This window comes from Schistosoma haematobium, chromosome 1 (genome assembly GCF_000699445.3).
Source record: "Schistosoma haematobium chromosome 1, whole genome shotgun sequence".
Taxonomy (NCBI): domain Eukaryota; kingdom Metazoa; phylum Platyhelminthes; class Trematoda; order Strigeidida; family Schistosomatidae; genus Schistosoma; species Schistosoma haematobium.
Genome location: NC_067196.1, coordinates 50840378 through 50866390, shown reverse-complemented (window position 1 = coordinate 50866390; position 26013 = coordinate 50840378). Strand labels below are relative to the sequence as shown.

Sequence of the window (26013 nt, the reverse complement as noted above, 5' to 3'; positions counted from 1 at the left end):
GGGTCTGTGGTATTCAATTAAGTAGGCTTTTCACCAAAAAAAGACGAAAATATTCTGCATTAATTCTGAGTGTCACTTGTTAAAGGTAACTGTATGCTAGAAAGCTACTTATACGTGTGAAGATCATATTCCACAGTTTTCATACAAAAGTCAACTTGATGAATCGAAATAGAATCCAATCTACAAATTTATTCATAAAAAGTTCAACTGATAAGAGAATATCAAATCAGTGTTTACATCAGGTTTCCATTTACAGCTTTTACACTGATAATGAAAAGGTGTAGCCGTTGTAATTCATTATTAGTTAAAGTCGTGAAAATAAAAGTGAATGTTCAGCCTGCTTTCAAAAAACCCTGGGGAAGTTGCTATTACTTTGGCCTCACGAAAATAGTTCCAAAGTCACATGATTTAGACGACGAAATAGTCTTCAGGGGGTTTTGTGAGATCTCGCTCCTGTCCCACTCTATACCAATAAACGGTAATGGTTTTGTTCGACATTATGCAATTACAGGCATACAATACCTTGATACCATTTTATTACTATTCGTATATCACAAGAAATAATAGATAAGTGAATGTATATTTGTACGTGAAATATGTAAATAAATTATTCAGAGTTCAATGAAATGTTTTTAAGCAAAGGCGAATTTATACAACTCTGCCATACTAACGTCTTCATGCATATAAATTTTCAGTGAGGTCAACTCTTACAACCTGTTCATATGTGCTGAATACTGTATTTTATAGCTTTTATCCTTCTGCTTGCTTCTATTTATTTTAATGTATTTCAGTCTCGTTTCACCAGAAGATATACAAAGACATTTCGTGTCAATATCACTAGTGTGTAATTTAGTTCTAAAGTAAATTACTGATATGTTAGGGCGGGGGAAGAATGTAGTAAATATGATACATCAATATCATATCCACCCAGTTTTGATGTGCTGCACAAGTTCGAAGCTTTCAGCTTCAGCTTCTGGGAGTTAGTTAAACTACAGATTCTCGTATGCATAGTTTTCTAATTTCGAAGCTTAAGCGCATTAAAGGAAATGAAAAATTAAGCAATTCAACTTTTTTAACTTATGTGCTTCATTATTTTCTTCAAGTAATATCATTATATTACACAAAATGAGTTATACGACAACCAAGTACACTAAACTAAAGAAGTGTCATAATTATTGTTTCATTTGAATATATATATTAGTTAAAATAGCTAACCCTAAATAACAAAACCGATAAACTCAATAAACAAATTATTCGCTACTAGGATTTACCTCATAAAAGACGAACGATATTGTTTCAAGATTGAAGACTACAGTCATTTAAACATCAGTACATGGTTTAGAGCACTATCACCAGAACTATACTTAACCTCAAACCTTTCTTCACTAACATTATTCACTAACAGTTCACTTTAAATCCACCATGATTATTATTAGGTTTTCTGTAACCTATAACATCACTCCAGCTTACTATGCAAGTGTCCGGTGCAGCACAGTCTGATATTACAGTCAGTCACAGCCTAATCTAATTTTCCAATAAAAAATTAAGTTATATTATGAAAAATCCGTTGACTGAATGAATGTAAAAATGACCATTATTTCGGCCTACGATATATTTAGTTGACATAACAGTGTTAAGTATATTTCCCCTGATTTATTTTCTGTTTTATTTGATGTTACTTTGGTAAAAAAGAACATTGTTCTGATCTTTTTGTCTTTTGGAGTACAACAATAAAATGACCAAATATTGATAAAACTCCACTAATCACCCTTCAAACATACTATTTTCCAAGGGAATTACTTACAAATATAGACAATTGAAAAGATTATTACTTATTTGGACGGTCATCATAATTAAATACATGCGTTTTCCTAATATCAACTTTTTTATCAAATAAAACACTATGATAACATACCAAATATTCTCATGTTTGAGTCTTTTTCAAGCCATCATACTGATGCTTTCCAATCAACTAAGGTCTTGGGGATGAACTGAATCTAAATACGCACCTCCGTTCCAAAGTACACGAAAACTGATAGTATCTGAAGATTAATTTGTTAATATTTTACCATTCAAAAAAGAATAACTTATTTGCTGGTGATTAATAACATAAAGTTCATATTATCTGACGTACATGCACTACATAAATAAATATCGATTCAGTCCTTAATAGTTTCTATAAACCAATTCCTTCCCCTTAAGTTTTCCGAAGAACATTTTCAATGTTTATGATAATATAAGAAGTCAAGTTTACCTGGTAATAGCCTTGTTTTAAACCTAAGTTGTATTTTTTTTTTCATTTACTTGCAAAGTAATGATACAACATTTGAACTCTACCTAAAATACAGACCCTTAACGAAAATCATATCAAAGTACATGTATCAAATAAAATGATAATCACAATTAACTGGTTAGTGGACATGAAAAAGTCGAATTTAACGTCAATATTATCATTCATATTAATAAACCAATGAGGAATTGGTGTTGTGGAAAAAGTAAATGAATAGACTTTAATATTTATCGTCAGATTAAAAAAACTATTTCAAGAGGTAATGAATGAATGGAAGATTGAATTTGTTTAAATGGTATGTTTCTATGATATAAAAATTCACTGTGTCTAAATTCTAGTTCAAGCAAATTCTATTGTATTTCAATCACTTAGCAACATGCTGAATTACCGAATCGGAATTTAAAAGAAAATATTCCGAATTAATTAAAACAAAAACAGTCAACTGAGATGAAAACTGATAGGCTTTTATTAAATACTGACTTGTCATCTTATATATTTCGAATGGTCAGAGAACGGTTATTAAAAATAATTAACTTTGTTTATATGTAAACATATAGAACCTAAAACTGATCCACTTTGCTCTAATTATTTCCCATAAATAATGTTTCTGTTGCACATAAAACATGTAGAATGTTTGGAAGTAAAGCAAATTTTTTCATAATATTCGAGAGAATTTCTTGAATCAGATGTCTGCTCTGCTTGATAATCATAACAAGATGTATCTGCAAGCTCAAGAGGAACTGATATTTCCTGAAATATTAAAACATAAATGAGGAGATACAACTTGGCAGTACTGGGAATCAGCGAAACCTATTGGACCCAAGCTGGACAACAAAGACTAAATACGGGAGAGATGCTGCTATACTCCGGCCACGAAGAGAAAAATGCTCCACACACTCAGGGAGTTGCTCTAATGCTGTCCAAAGTAGCACGAAATTCACTTGTAGGATAGGAATCTCACGAATCCAGAATCATCAAAGCATCATTCAAAACAAAGAAGGAGGGGATCACAATGAATATTATCCAATGTTATGCACCCACCAATGATAGCAACGACGACATTAAAGATCAATTCTACGAGCGGCTGCAGTCAATCATAGAGGAGTGCCCAAGGAAGGACCTCACCATTCTGATGGGAGATCTAGACGCCAAAGTCGGAATAGACAACACCAAATATGAAGACATCATGGGACGACATGGACTGGGTGAAAGAAACGAAAATGGAGAGAGATTCGTAAATCCGTGTGCATTCAACAAATTAGTCATAGGAGGCACAATATTTCCACACAAACATATACATAAAGCTACATGGATCTCACGGGACCACACCACAGAGAACCAGATAGATCATATTTACATCAATAAAAAGTTTCGAAGGACAATGGAAGATGTGAGAACCAGGAGAGGAGCCGACATAGCTTCAGATCACAACCTAGTTGTGGCCAATTTAAAACTGAAGCTAAAGAAGAACTGAACAAATGGACAAACGGCAATACAAAGGTTCAATACAGCCTTCCTTCGAGATACTGACAAACTCAATGAATTCAAGATAGCTCTCAACAGCAGGTTCCAAGCCTTACAGGATCTACTGAAGGAAGAAGAAACTAATATGGAGGACAACTGGAAAGGTATCAAAGAAGCATTAACTTCAACGTGTCAAAAGGTTCTGGGCCTCAAGAAGCATCATCGTAAGGAATGGATCTCTATAGAAACACTGGACAGGATCAAAGAAAGGAAGAACAAGAAGACAGCAATTAACAACAGCCTAACACAAGCAGAGAAAGTCACAGCACAAGCTGAGTACATAGAAGCAAAAAAGCAAGTGAAGAAGAGCATTAAAGCCGACAAGCAGAAATACGTGGAAGAACTAGCAACGACGGCGGAAAAAGCTGCAACAGCAGGAAATATGAAACAGCTTTACGATACAACGAAGAAACTAGCAGGGAAATATAGTAAACCAGAGAGATCGGTCAAGGACAAAGAAGGCAGGCCAATCACTGAAATTCAACAACAGTGGGACAGATGGGTAGAGTACTTCAAAAAACTCCTGAATAGGCCGGCCCCAATGAATCCACCAGACATCGAAGCAGCACACACAGATCTTCCTATAGATGTCAATCCACAAACGACGGAAGAAATCAGAATGCTCATCAGACAAATCAAGAACGGGAAAGCAGCAGGACCCGACAATATGCCAGCTGAAGCACTGAAGCCAGACATCGAAGTAACTACAAACATGCTTTACCTTCTATTCAAAAAGATTTGGGAGGAGGGACAAGTGCCGATGGACTGGAAAGAAGGACACCTCATCAAGATTCCAAAGAAAGGAGATCTGAGCAAATGTGGAAACTACAGAGGCATTACACTACTGTCAGTACCAGGAAACGTTTTCAACAGAGTGTTACTGAACCGGATGAAAGATTCACTAGACGCCCAACTTCGAGATCAACAGGCTGGATTCCGTAAGGATCGGTCGTGAACAGACCAGATTGCAACACTACGGATCATCGTCGAACAATCAGTTGAGTGGAACTCGTCACTTTACATCAACTTCATTGATTATGAAAAGGCGTTTGACAGTGTAGATAGGAGGACATTATGGAAACTTCTTCGACACTACGGAGTTCCTGAGAAGATTTTCAACATTATCCGGAACTCATACGACGGACTACAGTGCAAGGTCGTGCATGGAGGACAGGTGACAGATGCATTCCAAGTAAGGACCGGAAGACAGACAAGACTGTCTACTCTCTCCCTTCCTCTTTCTTCTGGTGGTCAACTGGATTATGAAGACCTCAACATCGGAGGGAAAACACGGAATACAATGGACAGCTCAGAACCAATTAGACGATTTGGACCTCGCAGGTGACCTAGCCCACCTATCGCATACACATGAACAAATGCAGATAAAGACAGCCAGTGTAGCAGCAGTCTCTACATCAGTAAGTCTCAACATACACAAGGGGAAAACTAAGGTCCTCAAATTCAAAGCGGAGAACAGCAATCCAATCACTCTTGATGGCGAAACTCTGGAAGATGTAGAATCCTTCACGTACCTGGGAAACATCATCGATGGGCAAGAAGGTTCAGATGCAGACGTAAAGATGAGAATTGGCAAAGCAAGGGACGCATTCCTACAATTGAAGAACATATGGAACTCAAAACAACTTTCAACCAATATCGAAGTCACAATCTTCAATACGAACGTCAAGGCAATCAGTTCTACTGTACGGAGCTTAAACTTCGAGAACTACAACAACCATCATCGAGAAGGCACAAGTATTTATAAATGGTTGTCTACGCAAGATACTCAACATCCATTGCCCGGATACTATCAGCAACAGCCTACTATGGGAGAGAACAAACCAGATTCCAGGTGAAGAGGAAATTAGGAAAAGACGATGGAAATGGATGAGATATACATTACGCTGCTGATCAAACTGCATCACGAGGCAAGCGCTAACTTGTAATCCTGAAGGGAAGCGGAAAAGAGGAAGGCCAAAGAACACATTACGTTGGGAAATGGAATCAGATATGAAAATGATGAAAAACAACTGGAAGGAGCTGGATAGGACTGCCCAGGACTGGGTTGGATGGAGAATGCTGGTGAGCGGCCTATGCTCCTTCACGAGGAGTAACAGGGGTAAGTAAGTAACCATAGTTAGATATTATATCCCTGAGCTATTCAAAGGACGTGGCTACTATCCGTAGAATTGTGTTCTTTATACTGATCAATCAGTCAGGCCTTTTTATTAGTAATCAGTTATCACATTGATGAATATCTGTCTGAATCTACAAGTGCACGAAAACTCTTAATTTCGTGTTAAAATAGAATCAAAGAATAAATTTTAGATAATTATTTCAATGTGTGATCCTAAATGAGATGTTTATTACAAAATTAAACTGAAGTCAGCCTTTTAGAAGTAGTATTACAAAATTATATAGTTGATGAACATTGATTTAAGTTCTAAAGGAAAATTTTCACTTTATTAATTAATGTGGTGTGTCAACGATTTTTAGAGAAATGATTTTAGAAGTTTACTTAACTGATAAGAACTTATCATTCTACTACAGTTAACCACTTTCTTGTGAGTCAACATATTCCACAAATGTAATATATATGTAGACTGGTACATTCAAGCTACATCACGTATTACAATTATTAATGATGAGTCTATAATTTATAGACGACCTTTGAGCGACGCTAGACTGACATTGAGAGTGTCCACTTAATGACCAGGACCAAATGAGGGTTATAAACCTGTGTGAGGAATTATAATTATGATTTATAGTTGACGGTTAGGGTTATAAATAAGATTTAGGGTTGTCATCACGAACTGACATCAGCTATAATGCCAAAACTCTATTTATCAAAATGAATTAGTGAATTTCGCCCCAAAATTCGAGACCTGTTATCTTATACGTGGTTAGTTTGTCCATAAATTATAGTCTTACCTTATTAACTTTATGTAGTAACTAATTTACACCAGCTCAGCAAATTAAAAACATGATTAATTAACGTAATAGAAATTTGATTCATAAAATATTCTTTAGAGTATGTCACAAATGTTTAAAAACAAATTGAATATTAACCCTTGGAATTCCAAGAATAAATTAGGTAAATAAACAGCTGAAATTATATCTAATGATAAAATGAACCTTTTTATCATTATTTTTCACATCTATATTAAGATCCACGTGATGTTGTACTTGAATTGAATCACTTAGTTGATATAACCATTCAACACTTGAATTTCCTTCTTTTGAATCACATTGTCTAAAATAATGTAAATGTTATGAAAATTATGTTAAACGCATTAACCTCGTCTAATTTTTATCCAAATTTCATGCAGATAATGTGAAAATCGTCTACGTACTGATACTGTTGTTCCAATAATGATACATGGATTAATACAACTACTTAATACTATTAAAAATGGACCCATTTGTTGTCCAATAGTACCATAACCAAAAATTACAATATTTAACATAGTCAAAAAATAACGTATAGATTCATATAAATGTAATGTAGCTTGTTGACCAGACATTATTGCTGTTATAAGGACTAATTTATTCAACTTTTTTTGTTCATTCAATTCACATCCTTTATTCCGTAATGAAACTTCAATCGGTCTAAGAGTTTTAGATTGATATTGTCTCTTTTTTAATTCTATTATAATTGAAAGATGACTAATTGTAATAATCAATACTGGAATTATATACTGAAATGATAACCATGTATATCCACGAAAAGCAATGTATGTTGATGAATCAATACCATTTGGTCCAGGTACATAAATACATGTATCATTATCGAAACGTCTAAAAAATATTATTGGTGTAAATAATAATCCTATCATGCCTAATTGATAAGTAATAAATATTATAATTAATAATAATTGATGTGTTTTATAAATAATTGGGAATAGAACTGCTATGAATCGATCAATTGAAATACATACAATATTCTGAACACTTAATATAACACCAGACCAAAATGCAATATTATATGACCATAAATAACATAATAATTCATTGATAAATGAAATATCAGTTGGATTTTTATTATTTAGTAAATTTTCATTTTCTGTTGCTGAATACATTGCATATAAAAAGCATGCAGTACAATCAAATATTGTCTGTAATCTTAACATTAAAGTTGTAGATTTTGAACCAAACTGTGTTTTAAATACAATAAATAATGTTAATAAATTTAATATAGTCCCAATAAATCCTTCAATAGTTGTAACAATACGAAGTTTTAAATACATTGATAACATTTTTAATATTTTTACAACATATCAGTAGATGAAGAATAGAGAATAGTTGAGCTTAGCTTCCACACAAATGATATCACATCATTCTTACTCTTCTAAATAATACAAACTATATAATGAGTAGATGATAATACTATTTAACAGAAATACAAGTTAATACAGATACTATTTATTCACCAATCGTTTGATTTCATTTAAATCATCTAAAAATGCATGACTCCGTTCTATCTACCAGATTTTTATGAAATAAAGTACGATAACTGATTGTACTCCTAGATTAGAAAGTATAAAACGAATAAAAATAAACCTTGGCTTTCATTGTATTTTTACTTATTGTTTACTTACGTATTATTTTCCTATTGTTAATAATTTGAAATTTTCATAATATGAAGTTAACTCATAACACTAAGCATTATGATTAAAGTTGGAGAATGTCTATTAATGGTTATATTCAGACTTGAACCCAGTACCATTCAGTTAAAAAAAAATACCAACCTATTATCCACTGAACTACTGAGTTCAGATACCCATTAGCTTATCCAATGGATATTAATCAGTACAGTAGGATCCTCAATAAATGATACATGAATTTTCTCATTGTATTTGGAAATGTCACTAATTAAAGTACAATAGAATGCAAAACTTCATTGAAAATAATATAATGACGCCAATTAACAATCAAATAAACATTAGTTTGAATATCCATATTTTATGTGGCTAAGCTACAAACATTGTGGAATGAAATGAATTCATTTTATTTTATCCACTCCAAGTTTTTCGATTATCTTTTTTCTTTTATAAATGAAATACATATACAATATATGAATATAAGAGAAAGAGTGAGTGACAGAAGTTTATTACGATATTACATGACAGCATAGTTTCTATCAGTCGATCAGTAACTCATTATTACTTCCATGCGGTTTATTATTCACTCCCTCCATACAGCAGAAATGATTTCAATAAATTAGAGAATTTCCTGTGTTGAAATTGTACAGATGAAGTAGAAAGTTCCATACTAATGTCTATCATTTCTATTATACAATAATACTAAAGATGGCTGACCGTTTCTTATTATTATTGAAATTTGTCGCATGATAAATAATTCATCATACATTTTATTGATGTAATTAAATGTAGTTGGTGTTTCACTTGTTGCAATTATTTTATCTAGTACTTTATTCCAGAGGTCAATTTTGTTTAAAACTATTAATTTAGCTTCAATTATTCATAGTCCTTAGCCAACAACTTGGTGAAATTTTCATTCAATGTAAAACACGTAAACGAAATATACTTGGTTGGTATATAAGGATCCTATGAGAATTGCCTCAATATAGCCATCATGTCACAAGTTTTATAGAAAGTATGGATTGTAGTTAGCGGTGAGATAAAGTATGCAAGTTTCGTCCAACCGAATGTATTTATATCTTAGAGTTGATATCCGCTCTGGGATTTAAACTCAATATCGGAATAATCTAATATCATCAAAAATAAAATACAAACTCATGTTTGTTGCTCAAGCGAATGGGTATCTGAACTCAGTACCTAACTCGATATTATGTAAGGTGTTTGAGGTAAAAGGTACTAAGTATGAATCTTAGAGTGAATACCAACTCTGAGATGTGGGTACATCCAAACGAGTCACAAATAAAAAGATCGCGCGCCTTAGATTCCAGAGCTGTAACATATATATTACTTAATTTATGCAAGAACTAGTTTAATCGGAGAGTCCTTTTGAACGAATTCACTATACGACTTATGCAACTGTGTATTAAAAGGAAAATTTTTGTTAAAGAAATTTATAGATTAATGAAATTGTTAACAGTGGCAATCAAAAAATTCTGACTCTGTAATCTATCGTTTGACTGTAAGAAAAAAGAAACTTATATTCCTCATAAAATTCTGATTTCAGATTGTATTTGATTGGTACTTTCGCAGTGTAACAGTCTAAAGTGAGATATTTTTAAAGGTTTGATTGACTCATATGGATGATATCAAATGCTAACTATAAGGCTGAATTTCTTACCTTTCCTATATATTTCACCGGAGAGAATGGGATTATTGAATATTTCATCCTAAGAAACCTCTTCAGATACCTTTCTAGAGGATATCTATCAGCGTTCCTCTAGGATTCTACGCTAAAAACTAACTTTTTATCTGAAATCTTGTGGTATGATCTGTGGTCTGATTTAACAGACGATGTATCCTTATAATGCCTGGTCAGCTTATACAACAGAAAAGAACAGGAAGGATATAAAACTGCCTACTGACTAGTGAAGTAGCAGGCTTTATAATAGAATGATCGAGACAAACAAAGTATGAGTGGAGACCTTGTCTTGTTAAAATTTAACATCGTTCAAGTAGTCTATCTAACAAATTTCGTGATAAACTGAATTCATATTTTAATTGAGATTATGTTCTGGAATAGCAAGTGGCTTGTGTGACGCATATGTATTTGGTGCCTCCTTGTACCAATGTTCCAGGAACAACTCAGGTCACACTTAAGTAGTTCTGAAAACGAGGCTGACCCAGATGTTGCTTGGAAAGATGTACAAACAGCTGTGGAAACAGCAATGAAATCTATCGGTGATTTAAACCACATATTCACCATTCGTCAGGTTCTAGAACACAGACATAATTATTGGCTTCCGATAATGGTGGTCTTTCTCGACTTGAAAGCAGCATTTGACTCTGTAGACCGCGAGATAATGTGGCAGTGTCTGTCATTGAAAGGCATACCTCAGAAATACATAAACCTTGTAAAGGCTCTTTACTCGAACACTACTAGTCGAGTCAGAGCTTATGGCGAACTGTCATCTGCTTTTGCAACCTCAAGTGGTGTCCGTCAAGGCTGTCCACTTTCCCCATTTTTGTTTAACTTCATCATAGACCTACTGATGGAAATAACATTTTCGTCTACTGAATTCTCGGGTATTGATCTTCTTCCAGGAGATCCACTTATCGACTTCGAATACGCAGATGACATAGTCCTATTTGGTTAAGACGCTGACAAAATGCAGAGTCTTTTGGTAGCACTGAGCAACAATGCCAGAATGTTTGGAATGCGCTTCTCTCACTCTAAATGCAAGTTGTTGCTTCAGGACTAGTCTGCGTCAACACCTGAACTAAGGATAGGGAGTGAAGTAGTCGAACGCGTTGACAACTTCACTTATCTTGGAAGTCTGATCAGCCCTAATGGGTTGGTGTCTGACGAAATCTCAGCACGGATTCGAAAAGCTCGTTTGGCTTTTGCCAATTTACGTCACCTATGGCGAAGGCGAGATATCTGTCTATCAATAAAAGGACGAGTATACTGCGCGGCAGTCCGTTCTGTTTTACTTTACGGCAGCGAAACATGGCCTTTAAGAGTAGAAGGCACCCGTAAGCTACTAATATTTGACCACAGATGCCTTAGAAATATTGCTGGTGTCTGTTGGGATCACCGGGTAAGTAATAGTGAGGTTAGACGCAGGGTATTCGAGAATGATGGTAAATCAGTTGATGAGGTTGTGAATCTTCATCGACTGAGATGGTTAGGCCACGTGTTACGTATGCCTGAACACCGATTACCACGACGTGCAATGCTAACGGGTGTTAGAGATGGTTGGAAGAGAATTAGGGGTGGCCAAACCAAAACGTGGCATCAGTGCTTGAAGTCACTAACTTCTAGTCTGAGCCATGTTGGTAGATGCAGACTACTTGGTTGGGGTCCGCGTGACTTTCGTAACTGATGGTTGGAGACTCTTGGTGACATGGCTCAGAACCGATCACAATGGCGTAGGTGTATACACTCCCTGTCTTCCCTTAAACTAAGAGATTAAAATCATTTCATATCTTTCTTTCTACTAACTAATTCTTTCTTCCTGTACTGTATCCTTATATGCAGTCTTTCTCCTATATATTACCACCTTTGACCTAACCACTCCTATGAATCCGGTGTTCATCTTGCTGTGCTAATGCGGTATGGCAACCCGGACCGATGAATATATGTGCCTGGTCCTATGTTGTAGCTGACTGACTGACTGACTCTGGAATAGCAAGTGAAGTCTGATACTACTTCAAGAAAGTAGTAGTACACAGTAAATTCCAATAAGTTGCTACTAAAAACGGGAATACCTGAAAATTGTTAGTTTATAAATAGAAAAAACTCTATTAGTTGACTAGTTTTTAAAGAAACTCTTCAAAGTAACCTTACTTGGTACATTAAGATATTATCCTACAGCTTTATACTTTTGGTAGTGATCAAACAGTATATATTCAGCTTATCAGGGCTGGAAATTTCGGTGTATATTTCATACTTAGTTACGCCTGATACCCTTCATTCAGTAACATAGGCCACACACCAGCATTCTCTGACGAACTCTGTCCTGGACAATCCTTTCCACTTGTTTCCAGTTGCTATTCATACTTTTCGTGTCTACTCCCAGTTCTCGTCTCAGTGTGCTCTTTGCACTTCCACGTTCCCACTTCCATTCACGATTCCAAGTTAGTGCATGTCTCGTGATGCGATCTGATGATATCCACGATGTATGTCCTATCCACCTCCGAATACCGTTTTTAATTTTCTCATCAAGTGGAAGCTGGTTTGTTCTCTCTCACAGTAGTGTGTTACTGATGGTATCCGGTTAACAGACATTAAATATTTTTCGTAGGCATTTTTTAAAATGCTTGTATATATTTCATACCCTTGGATTATTCAGTGATTTTGTAAGACCAGTGATTCTCTTAATCACTGGGAATAGTATTAATTATATGAGACAGTTTAAGATCAAAATATCTCATGACTTAAGAAAAAATACGACTTTATTTATCTTTCTAGTTATCATTATACAGTGTTATGGTAATAAAGTAACCAGATTACATCAGATAGATAATTCTCAATAATGAGTGTTAAAAAAAACATGAACTTAACATTCAGGTCCTGAAATTTGTTTACGATTGTTTTGATAGAACTTCAAATGTACTGTTATGTCAAATCAGTCTTATTAAAATATGTGGAGGACGACTAAAGCGTTTCGTCGAAGCCTTTGATAGTGAAATTTACTTCAGAAATGATATTAAATAAAACAGAAAATTAGCAAACTTGATACCTTCAAAATGTAAATTTCTAAAATTGACTTCATAATTATTTTGCGAAAATTCCTTTGTTACTAATTAACCTCTCAGTAGCTATAATCATGCACTTAAAATGTTAATCCACCAGAAAAACGTACACATATTTACTGTAAGTACCAGAGTGAATGAATTTTAAATTGAGAACGTCTGGGAAACTGGTTTCGAATTTTTCCAGATTTTATCAATACTCTTACATGCTTTCAGTGAATTATTTTAATTAACTTAATTTGCAACTTTGATTTGATGTTTTCTTCGCAACTACCGAACATCTATGAACCTCGGCCTACATTACTTGAATCGAATTACTTTAATTACGACTAACACAATTTCTCAATACCAGTTTTAATTTAAAAAACCATTTGGTAACCTGTTTTCAAATTAGTTTCAGAAATCCAGCTCATTTTAACTTTAAATCGAGTTAAATTCAGTAAAGGATTTTCTATGCCCTGACTGTTAATTAACTGATTTATATTTCTTTATGACCTCCGATTAACCAGTTTCCTGTGTATATTCCACTTTGTTATCATCTGCATTCTCATGCTGTTTTTATATTGGTCACCTGTGGAATCTAAGATTTATACATTACCCTGTTTTACATAATATTTAGTTTGGAACCAACCAGTTGGATTCATTTCAAACTAGTGGCCATTGATGTCAACACTAAACTTTGAAACTAATTCCTATTGAGTCATTAGTTTTTCTGTAGAAGTATGATGTCTTTTTTGTGCAGTATATATTTAGGGCCATTGAGTGGGTTTATTTATTACTTTCCAAATACATATGATAACATAGACAGCAAAGTAACATCTTCGAAAAAAGACATTTATTCTGTAATTTTAATTTTAATTTCTGTTTAAGTGTGCGTACGTAGGTAGATTAAACCTTCTGTACCACGGATGTAAATATTAAGTGGATTGAAAATCTTGTTGGTGCTCGTATGTCGATCATTGGTAGCAATCCGATATGTGAATTGCTTGTCAATGTTGAGTGATGAATGCGGATCATGTAGAATGCGTCAATTATTTTGTGCTGGATAAGTTGCGAATTGTTTACCTAACGACACAAACATTCGAAACGGAACTGGTTCCAGTAGTATTCTGAAGATGTTTTTATGGGAATTTGAATGGTTTTATTCAATGAGAACAATAGTTTGCTAGATACCCTAAACCTAGTTTTCACACTAGTTGATTTTTGTCAGCTTATGTTACATGAAATCACGAGGGGATTGACGCTCTTTATAGGATACTAACCCATTTCATATAGCTTTCCAGTCTGAGAGGTTACCCCTGAGTTTCCTCAAAACTGTAGGTTCTCTTTGATGATATGTTTTGACTAGGAAGAAACTTAGATTAAGGGCTTCCTGCAAACCATCTCCAACCACTCAAAATATAAACAGAGAGAACATGAAATAAATCACTAATGACCTAATTTCAAATCTGTCAATAGAATCCAACCAGTACTGCCTACTTGACAAGAATAATGTTGTTTAATACTCTATGATCAGTCAATGTGAACTGAAGCAAAACGCTAAGATTTAGTTTGTAGTTCTATTATCTATCAACTATACAGATTTCATCATGCCTCAAAATTAGCTGCACTCCTAGTGATCACATGTAAATCGTTTAAACAAAATGCTTTGTGTGGTACCACTTACCTTCTTAATGGTAAAGTGACAAGTAGATTCAAGTTGATGACAGACTTTGTTGAATCATACTTGGTGTTTCGAATCTTCAAATTAAACAAATATTCATGCATTTCTAATTATTCATTACATTAGTGAAAATAACTAATGACGTTGAACAACTTCCTCAAAATACACTTACCAGAACTTAAATAATATCTACCTTTTGTACACAAATTCACAGTCTAAGGATTGTCGGACGCTGGTTAAAATCAATATTCTGTTTTCAAGGTTCATGATTTGCCTTAGGTATTCACAGAATGGTCAAACCAAAACCAAATACTCATGAGAAAGTCGAGATATAATTTTAGAGGCCCACCCTAGAAAGTAATTTTCAGAATCTGTGATAGTACATATTGTGGATTCGGGAAATTGTAAGAAACTTTTGATGTCTGTGATATTTTGACTCACGTTTTCTAGTTCTATTATCAAATAACATGCATCTCAGGTACTTAGATCCTAATTAATTGCTCTATGTGAATGAACAGATTCTTCAAATTTAAAGTGTAAAGTATGAAGTGTGTTAACTAATTTAGAAGACTCAGTAGTATGGGAAGTAGCGGTGTCTACCACATTCGTTTCAAGTATTCATCCTCTGGTTTTCTTCCAAGATGACTCGGTTTCACAATGAAAATTTTATTTGATCTACGAATTCATAACATGGCATTTTTTATCAACAACTGTAAAATGTTTACTAAAGGTTTCTAATACAATACTTACCTAAGTTACTAAGTTGGACACATGACAGAATATATTCATTCACATACTTAAAATAATTAATCTCTAAAATGTAAACATGTAGACGACAGAAAGATTAAAGTGAACATATAAATATGATATATAATATGAAACATCGACAAATAAATTTTTCTTTAAAAAACTTTTAAACAGCATGTGTCTATTTTTCTGACTATTTACGTGTAAATTGAAGTTTAATGTTCTCTTTTCACTCTACCCGTTTTGTTCTTTACTAATATTTTTCAGACAGGCAAGAAGACCAGATTTCTATAAATTTTCTTAACAGTAGTTGACTTTTACATGGTCCTGGACCCTGACTCATTTTTACAGTTATTACTAAACTAAACAGCATAGTTGTTGTATAAGAAAATGACGAATATTTTTAAGTGAAATACTTTTAAAACTAACCATATAAATCAACCGAGGAAAATATGTTTTTCCCGAATTTAAATGCATGAAAATATTTTTTTGAAAATCAGGTTCCAACTACCATTTGAAAAATATAAACTTTGCCTTATTAGAAAGCAACTTCAACAAACAAATATAAAACTGAGTATCCATGTGTCTGGTCAATCGTTAAGTACATCCATTTTTCCGTGAATAATTATGCTACATAACTACTCAGACTGCAGTAGTGAACACCATGTTCTAATAAGGAGCCTTTTAGTTAAATATTGAGGAGCTAATGTTGCATCCCATTACTACAATCAAATTATAAGGTACAAATTTCTAAACCATCATTTTCAGGCTATTATTTATCTGGGATTACAAAATATTCGTTATTTGAGCTTCATAGACTAACTCCTCCACTTATGATCTACAGATTACTAAGGACTTTATAAACCAACCTTTCGCGAACTATACTACCACCCTTATTTCATATCATCTGAACCAACTTTTCATGTATATTGAATTTCCATAGCTGTGAACAAGGAAAAATATAAATATCTACCGTCTTTCAGCTCTTGATGCATAAATATGTTTTAATTAAATCCCCACGATCGTGATCAAATTACATTTATTTTAGTTCTTAGATGATTTACAATTCTCTGTTTAATGACCAATCATTTCCATATCACTATTATGCTATGAATCAATGTCTGATCATTCACTTCTCAGCTCGATCAAAGAACTTTAACCCCAAATCAATTTGGGTACTGTGATAACAGCCATAATATTAAACGAAAATACTATTCAATGTCTTGATTCCATTTATCAGGTTACCTAGCCCTTCCTTCTGGGTAGTATGAATGGTCTTCAGATAACTTTGTTTACCAATAGTTTGTAAAGTGCACTTATTATTTGTTCATTCTTGCTAACATTAATACGAGTAAAGTGAACACATATGTAGTTCGAATATTTTAATTTAAGTAAAATGTTAGAGTTTATGCTCGCAAATTCCTTCCATTTCACACTAACTTCATCTGGACTGTAATTTTTCTCGATCAATACTGCCAACTATTTATGATATTTACTCAGGTTCACCTAAAAATTAAATCACCATCTCATTATCAAATTTATATCTGAACTTTTCTTGAGTTTGTAATTTTATAAAGCCTTCATATAATTTTAAGGTAATTTTTATTATGAAATGCTATCATCTGAAAAACCGCTGAAAACTGGTAATCTCTCAAACACTGTTTTCTCCTCCTTTGAATCTTGTGGTGAATACGGTGTCATCCAACCACTTAATCAGTAATGGTCAACATTCACAAATTCATGCAATTTATGGTTTATCATAATTCTCACCTACTGTCATCAGTGAGTTGGCTGACTCCATTGGTCTCGCCTTATCGCTAGAATCTCAGAATACCTATCCCCAAACTAATTACTAGTTCGCGCATATTCATGATTCACTTAGTTGGTCTTCCAGGTAAAACAAATATCCAGTTCTTGTCTGCTTTGAACAATTCCCCACTATATCATTTAGTATTGAAATCCACCCTCATTTATGTTGTATATTCAACTTGCTTAATTAAGAATAATAACTGACTTTAACTGAAAGTAATACTATTTTATGAAATGATCATCTAGACGACAATAATAAACACGAATGTATTTACCTTTCATTTGATTACAATTGAAAGTAAAATGTTTCTTCAGAAAACATGAGAGAATGAAATCAATCTGCAACACAATAGTTAATAAACAACTGGTGAATAAAACAAAATAAAATTATTTGTGATGTACTACGATACTGAACAAAAGTTCATACTATTTCTAAATTGACCTTTTTTAAGGCTAACAATCCTCATGGTAGACAATCATGTAGCAACCAAATATTTGACTCGTCTTGGTTCCAATTGACCTATTTAAATCTAAAAAATGATTATTCATCAAATTATATCCTTAAAAATGAGTGATAATTTCAACTCAATGAGTAAATGGATTGAACAATACTCATACCCCATACGCTGAAACATTTAAGTTCTCGTACATTTATTGTCAATACCATTTAACTTCTATGACAATTTATATCATATTCTCTTCAGACCTGATCCCGTAATATCCGTTATCGATTGAATGATCAGTTTTCAACAGGTCAAAGAAATTCATTGCTGAAAGCCGATGTAAGGTAAATAAACAATCTGTTATTGAAAGCCATAACACTATAGATTTCATTTTACAATTCACAGCCATACAGAAAGTGAATCAATACGTTGTCATAATAATAATAATCTTTATTAATTAACCGAAACAAATGAAATGTCTATCCCGTTTACTGTGAGAATATCAATGATATATATTTGAGATAATCTTGAATAATCGATTTATTCAGGAAAAAAAAATTTTCAATATCAAATTTAAAAGTGGATAATTATCATCCGCTTTAAAATTTATCATAATGACTCATACCTAATAAGATTGACACCTTTTGGTGCCCTACTATGGTTGATATGGTTTATTGCATCAGTTATATACTGTCCATTAAAGACTTAACATTTAATGCTCTGAAATTATCCATTTCCCTTTGTGTTATTCACCGCTCTTGTTAATCAATAATAGCTTTAAAAATAATTTATGTCTGTCTTACAAGAGACCTTAGTTATTTTTTATACATTTTAACCATACCATATATTTAAGTCACTTAGATCTGTTATATATTCTTAATACTGTTCTATTTACATTATAATTCTGACAGAATAGAAAAAATATGATGGATTTATGCTTGCTAAACAGCATTCGAACACTATAAACATTTGAAAACGAATTAATAGTTCCATTAAATTGACATGTTACATCGTAAAGCTTAACATTCCACTATCAACAAAGTGAAAAACTATTCACCATTTTCTGAAGTATAGAACTATGATAATTAAATGTATTCTAATTGCCTTGTTAACTAACAATTCCTGGAATAGTGGCGGCCTGCTTAAATATCTGGGCTACCTGTTTCTGCCATCTGATTATTTCAACAAGTTATCTGGGTTTTTTCGTTTGTTTTAACTTATAATTATGTCCATTAATCGCATAACCTATTCAGGCGCTTTTATGAAGAGCCTACGACCTTTCACTGCACAGGTTACAAAAAAGTACTATAAAAGACATCGTGGTGGTTGGCAATATGCGTTAAAGAGAATGAATATTAATCGTATGTCGATTCCAGAGCTCCTAAATTCTAACTGTCGATCACTAATCAATGAAATGGACTATCTGCAGTTCCTACTAAGTCAGAATATGTATCGTAATTGTGGTGTCATCACAATTCAAGAATCTTGGTTAAATGATTTACAGGATGACTGCCTAGTATCACTACGTGATTTCATAATTTATCGTCAGGATCGATCAAACAGTAAAAACAGGTGTGGTGGCGGTGTAGCTACGCTTGTAAACATAAACTGGTGTCGATCTTCGTTTGTGTGTTTCCAGTTTTCAAATGACTTTATCGACTGTCTAACTCTAAGATGTCGTCCAAAACATCTGAATAAATACAAATATGTTTATGTTACCAATATCTACGTGACTCCAGATTGCACATCATCTGCACTATCTGTTTTCGCTGATGAATTCACTGAGTTTGCTGTTACTGCCTTCAGTGTTTCACTTTCAGTTGTATGTTGTGATTTCAATTCATGTGACTGTAGCTTCCTTACGTTACTAGGTTACCAAAACGTAGTAGATTTTCCTACTCGTTTGGATGCTCATTTAGACTTCATTTTCATTAATGATATGGGTATATATGTGACTCGTAAACGTGCTCCATTGTCTAGTTCGGATCATTGTATAATTCGTGTTCTACCTAAAGTATATGGGAAGCATGGGAAGAGTACACTCTTACATCAAACCAAGAAAGTCAAATATAGGAGTTACTCAGAAGAAAATATCCGAAATCTGAAAAACATGTTTCATACGACTAACTGGGAATTATTTACATATGACTCACTGGAAAAAACTACTGATGTTATCACTTGTTACCTTAAATTCTGTTCTGATACTTGTTGTCCCACTGAAACCATTTTTGTAAGTTTTGATCGACTTACATCTTCACAACTAAAACGACTACGAAGGATGAAAGAAAGCATGTACAAGGAGAAGAACTCTAATGAAGTTCGTAAAATAAATGGTCTGATAAACCTAGAGATTAGACGTCTCAACTGTATGTTTACTCAAAAGCTCTTATCTTGCAAAAACTCTCCAAGTATGTGGAAATTCTTTAAAGAACTTACAGGTGACAGAAAGTTTAGAAGCGATAACCAGCCGAATGTTTGTGACTTAAATAAGTCTTTTGTACGTCAGTCATCTGATGTGATGCTCCCTCTATCCACGGGTTTAAAAACTAGCTCTGTTCCTACTTTCACTGAAAATGATGTACGAGGATGTCTCCAGTCGCTTAATTCATCTCGATGTTTGGGACCTGATGGTATCCCAAACATCCTTTTTAAAAAATGTGCTGACGTTCTGTGTCATCCGTTCACAACTATATTTAACAGATCCTTCTCATCTAATCTCATACCGAAAATGTGGAGAAAGATGAAGATAATTCCTGTACCCAAGAAAGCATCTGGTGATAAGAATGTAAAATTTAAACCTATTGCAATAACTTCACCCTTCCTCAAAACCATGGAAAAATTACTAATACTTCCACTTCAGCCTGCGATAAAAGAGCATATTGATCCATATCAGTTTGCCTACAGACGCAAAAGAAGCACTTTAGATGCTGTTGCTGTTCTGCATCACGACATAGTGTTCAACTTAGAAAAGGGTCAGAAGTATGTTCGATGTGCTTTTCTGGACTATACTTCAGCTTTTGATTCTATACCAATACAACGTTTAATTAACAAGTTAATCAGCGTCAACACTGACAGCTGGATAACCAACTGGCTATGTTCCTACCACTCTGGAAGGGAACAGTACACTGTGTTTGGAGGAAAGAGTTCAGAGTCTCTGCTGTCTCATGAAGGTGTACCACAAGGAGCTGTTCTTTCACCTCTTCTTTTCTCTTTTTTTCTGCATGATCTGCCATCTTCCACAGAAAACACTTTTGTGAAATATGCGGATGATCTTACTGTATGTATGCCTATCTCTTCCTCTTTACATCCCATAGAAATGAATGAGTTTTTGTCTAGTATTGATTGTTGGTCTGTTGGTAATGGTCTCATACTTAATCCGTCTAAATGTCAAGCTGTTAACTTTAGTATGAGACATGAACGGAATCTAAACACTATTTTGAGATCCCATAAGGCTTGTACCATCGGAGACTCTTTGATATACACAGTGTCGAAGGTGAATTATCTTGGTGTCACCTTTTCCTCTGATCTGTTTTGGTCTTCCCACGTCTTGTTGTTATCAAAGAAGGTTTTCCGTCTGACCTACTACATAGAGAGATTGCATGCTCTTGGGATTACTTGTCATTTACTCTTACAATTTGTCCATTCCTGTATATTACCTATTATTCTTTACTGTTCTCCATTATTCTCTCCCGGGCTTTTGAGAAAAGACTTTGCTGTATTGTGGAGAGTGGTGAAGGCAGTTAGCAAGGTGTGTGGTGAATCTTTCGAAGTCATAATTAATATGGTCGTGGATAGACATCTAAAGTCATGCAAACTCCTAGCAGGTGTTATTTTATCAGATACTAACCATCCCCTTCACTCTTATCTTTCTCCTTGTATATCTTCCGGTAGAATGAGACGTAATTACATTAAAATCCATGCACGCAAGCAAAAGTATGAAAGTTCTATAATACCTTACCTAGCAAATATACTCTGTGACGAACAGGTTGTTAGAGTCAACCTAGTCAATAACTTGCATTCTTAACATGTCCTTAATCCTAAAAGTTGTACAGTTTTTCGGGGTTTTTTTCTTTTTTTTCTATTAAAAAAAAATTTCTCTTTTTTTGTATTCGTTACTGTGTTTTTTTGTTGTTGCGTAAGTAACTTGTTGAAATAACCTGTGCTGAGAATTCTATATTGTACCAAAACTATAATATTGAATAAAGCCATTAATAATAATAATAATAATTCTATGATAGATAGAATCAGATAAGTACAGCTGAACGTATTATATTTGAAATTTGTAATAAGAGCATAAACAAGAACAAAGGAAGAATTAATTCGTATAAATACCAAAAAAACTCTACTTGATTTATAAAAGTTTTATGGGATATTTTAATGAATTCATAATCATTCAGAAACATACTGACTGACTGAAACTTTTCCCATCGTTTTTTTAAAAAAACTACCAGGGATTGTAGAACAGTTAATCATCATTCTATTATTCTTTAAAAAAAGAAACTATCACATTTTAACAGTGGCTCAATTTCGTGGATTGGTTGAAGTTAGACAACGTTGGATGCTGACTCAGTTATCTAGAGGTTAAGCGTTCGCGCGCGAAACCGATAGGTCCTATGTTCGAAACGGCCATCCAGTACTTCGAGATTTTCTATGGTTGTCTAGCTTCAATTGACTCATAAATTCAACTGTTAAATTACTATAATATCCACAAAAACCCCTTTCTAAGTACAACCTAAAGTGACAAATAAATTAAAAAAATGAATAAATAAGCAAATAATTTCACCGCATTATAAAAATATAGACAATAAACATATATCATCTTTGAATAAAAACTTATTGAAATGAATTCCATTTTGATTGAATACGATATCAACAATAAAAACGATATGCTATTGTATTTAAATCAAGTCTGGATAAACATTTACATTCATCTATATATAACTTTGAACTCAATTTAAATAATACATCTGACCACCTATTTTGTGCTAATTGAATTTATTTCATACACAACAGGTCAATCATTTTTTTTACTGAACTTGAATGACTCATATTTTTTTGTAAAAATAGTCATCTGCTTGATCCGTTCATTTAGATGTATAATTTAGATTAAATTGTCATCCCAATATTGTGTTTAGAATTATTGAATTTTATGATTCATTGAAAATTGAAGATATCGATGCGTTTCTACAATTTAAAAATTATTAGAAGGGGTTTGTGGGGATTTTACAAATTTTCACAGATTGAAGTCATGAGTCAATTGAAGCTAGACCACCATTAAAAACCTGGGAGTACTGGACGGCCGTGTCGTCCTAGTATGGGACTCCTCAGCAGTGCGCATCCACGATCCCGCACCCCGCGGGATTCGAACCCAGGACCTACTGGTTTCGCGCGCGAACGCTTAGCCTCTAAACCACTGAGCCGGCATCCAACGGTGTTAATGTCTAACTTCAACCAATCCACGAAGTTGCGCCACCGTACACCATTGTCTTCAGTGAGTTGATATCTCACAACCGACCTGGTTGAACTCCACTGGTGACGGCTTCTCACTAGAACTCCAGGAGTATCTCCAGTGCTTCCAGGTTTTCAATGTTGGTCTAGCTTCAAATGACTCATGATATCAATCTGTGAAAATTTAAAAATTGTAGAAGTGATTTTAAAATCAACTTCTTTTAATAAACATTTATAATTGAATAAAGAATTTCAATTGTATCATAAAGATATTTCATTTATAGAATACCTGTGGATAATCACCTATTCTATAAGAGAAGAAGATTAATAAATTGTTTATGAAGTTTAAGAAACATGTCAAGCACATTTATTTCAATGGTTAAGACCACCATGGTCTAGCTTCAACTGACTCATGATCTTAACCATTGAAATTACTACAATCTCCACAAAAAACCCATCTGATATTAAGCACATTTATGTTTGATTATTTCGTTTGGCGGTAGATTCATCATTTTTACTTATCTACATGTTCACAAACAAGTGAAAAAAGTGCCATACTTAACAAGTCCTATTATTAATCTAGAAAATATATTGGGAGCTTATGGAAAATTTAAAAAAAATTTAAAAAAAATAATCATCCACCTGAGCTACAAATCTCCACCATCTCAAAGTAATGAATTGTTCGAAAGTACACTAAGTGAAAGAAATAATGCTATTTATTATTATGTATGAAACACGAACGTGTACACTATCAGTACTTGTCTAAGTGAACTGAATAAACTACTTATGTTCAGAAATGAGAGTAAAAATCGGAACATTGTTCATATAATTGTTTTTTTTGAATGAAAAAAACTGTTTCGCTACTAAGGAAGATATTATATAGTAGTTGGATAGGAGACAAATTTATTTTCTCAACCAGTTGTAATCATCGGATAAATCATTGCGCAAATGCATATATCTATGGGTTTAAATAATAACTAATATATAAACAGTAAAAACTCCTGTTTATGTCTATCTTTGAATGGAAAATTTCAGGAGATTTACATTGCTTTTGATTAGTCAGTCAATCAAATATCATTTTTTATCTTTAAGTGGTTATCTATAAGTTATAACAAAAGATTACCTACTCCAAATTATGACACTAAATCTATTCTTATAAAAACCATCTAAGTTTAACAATGAATATGATTACCAATGTAAAGATTAGAATAAATTAAACTAAATGCAAGAACTTATCCTTTGGAAAAAAGCCATTAGACAATGAATCAAACGGAAGAAAGTTTTTTCGAAATTTGATGGAATGAGGAAAATTTTTAAGTTCTAGATTACTTTGCTTTGTTTTGTTTTACAATATGTAATTTAAGCATACATTCTATAATTACTACTAATAATAATAATAATAGTAAAAATAATAGTATGTTGTTCAATAAATGAATAACTCAAGAGTAATGTCATGATCACCTTTAAAAATTCGATAAAATACCGAAATTTAATATGTACTCTCCCTTTACCTAGATTAAGCTTGTTTTGAAATATAGAAATGTTAATAAGGATTCCATTTCAAATCATTAAAGTAACCCATTCCGTAATTAAATAAGAATAAAAAGAATTGAACGAAGAAAATTTCCTGTTCGACAAAATCATTTAATTTAGCTATACACTTCAATTGAATACAAATTTAAACAAATTGACTTAGAGTTTAGTAAAATAAAAAGGATAAATTATTTAAAATAGCAGAAATCTTATTACTTTATATAAATGTGTGTAAGTGAATGTATGTAAATATAATTTCTTATGAAATTAATCAAAAGTCTTCTTTCTGTAATTGTTTAAATGCCTCTCCACTACCATTTTAAAGACATGCCAGGAAAGTTTGTTGTGTCATATTGGGTTGATTGCTAATAAAGATTGTTGATTTAGTGAATATTTAAACGTGAAAGGCATTGTTGTATACCAGTGGAATTCCTAACTGTCATTTATCATTATTAATAGAATTCTCTTGGAGTTAAAGTATTGTATCGAGGTGTTATTCATATAAAGGAGAGATAACTCACTTATACAGTCAATTAATTGATATTTTGTCAATAAGAAATTAACAACCAATAATACTCACTTGGTTCAATGAGAAAATATTTCCCTGGAAGTTGAATTTCTCTTACGTATCAGGTTAGAGTTAAATTTCTGGATTTGTAATGTATACAAGTAGCACAAAAAGAAATACTTTAACTATTACTTCTGCTCACAATTTAACTCATCAAGCAAGTTAATTACTACGAACATTTACTAGGTTTCTGTTAGATCGACTCATCATTTTAAAACCAAATCAAGTCATTAAAAGAGTGAATAGTAAAATGGATTTCACCTGAAGCACTGGTTCACCCGTAACATTTATCATGCGAATATGTGTAGTTCTAAATTTTATAATTTCATAGTCAGAAACAATTGTTGTAAGCTACTGCATATAAGTTGTTTAACATAGATGAACACTTTTACCTAGTTGAATACTTTCTACTCAGTCTATTAATATTTTTACGCAAAAAGTCTTAGCACTTCAAATTCTTTTCTTTCTCTCTCGATGACAACGATGTCAATAATCAATTGAACAACATTGATTTGTACACATTTATCCGCAAATCGTGCAAACTTACTTTAATTACTGATGTTGATATTGGATAGTTGTCAAGTATTTGGAGATAGTTGGCAAGCGATCAGAAAGGTGTACCTGCTATGTTG

At 33.2% G+C, this 26013-nt stretch overlaps 1 protein-coding gene across 2 annotated transcripts; it reads right to left on the bottom strand.

Annotated features, from left to right (window-relative positions):
* Window positions 1-1599: 1599 nt before the first annotated feature.
* Window positions 1600-8380, bottom strand: MS3_00001523 (uncharacterized protein). Of its 2 annotated transcripts, XM_012936527.2 has the most exons (4): window positions 7113-8380; window positions 6746-7067; window positions 1916-2333; window positions 1600-1881 (listed from the first exon to the last, which is right to left on the bottom strand). In XM_012936527.2, exons 1-2 carry the CDS (start codon window positions 8068-8070, stop codon window positions 7015-7017), a joined length of 1011 nt encoding a protein of 336 aa, XP_012791981.2. In that variant the 5' UTR covers window positions 8071-8380; the 3' UTR covers window positions 1600-1881; window positions 1916-2333; window positions 6746-7014. The 2 variants fall into 2 exon arrangements, with proteins under 2 accessions (XP_012791981.2, XP_051074410.1); XM_051208996.1 differs by lacking the exons at window positions 1600-1881; window positions 1916-2333 and adding an exon at window positions 5234-5762 and having other exon boundaries at window positions 6746-8380.
* Between the last annotated feature and the right edge of the window lie 17633 nt (window positions 8381-26013).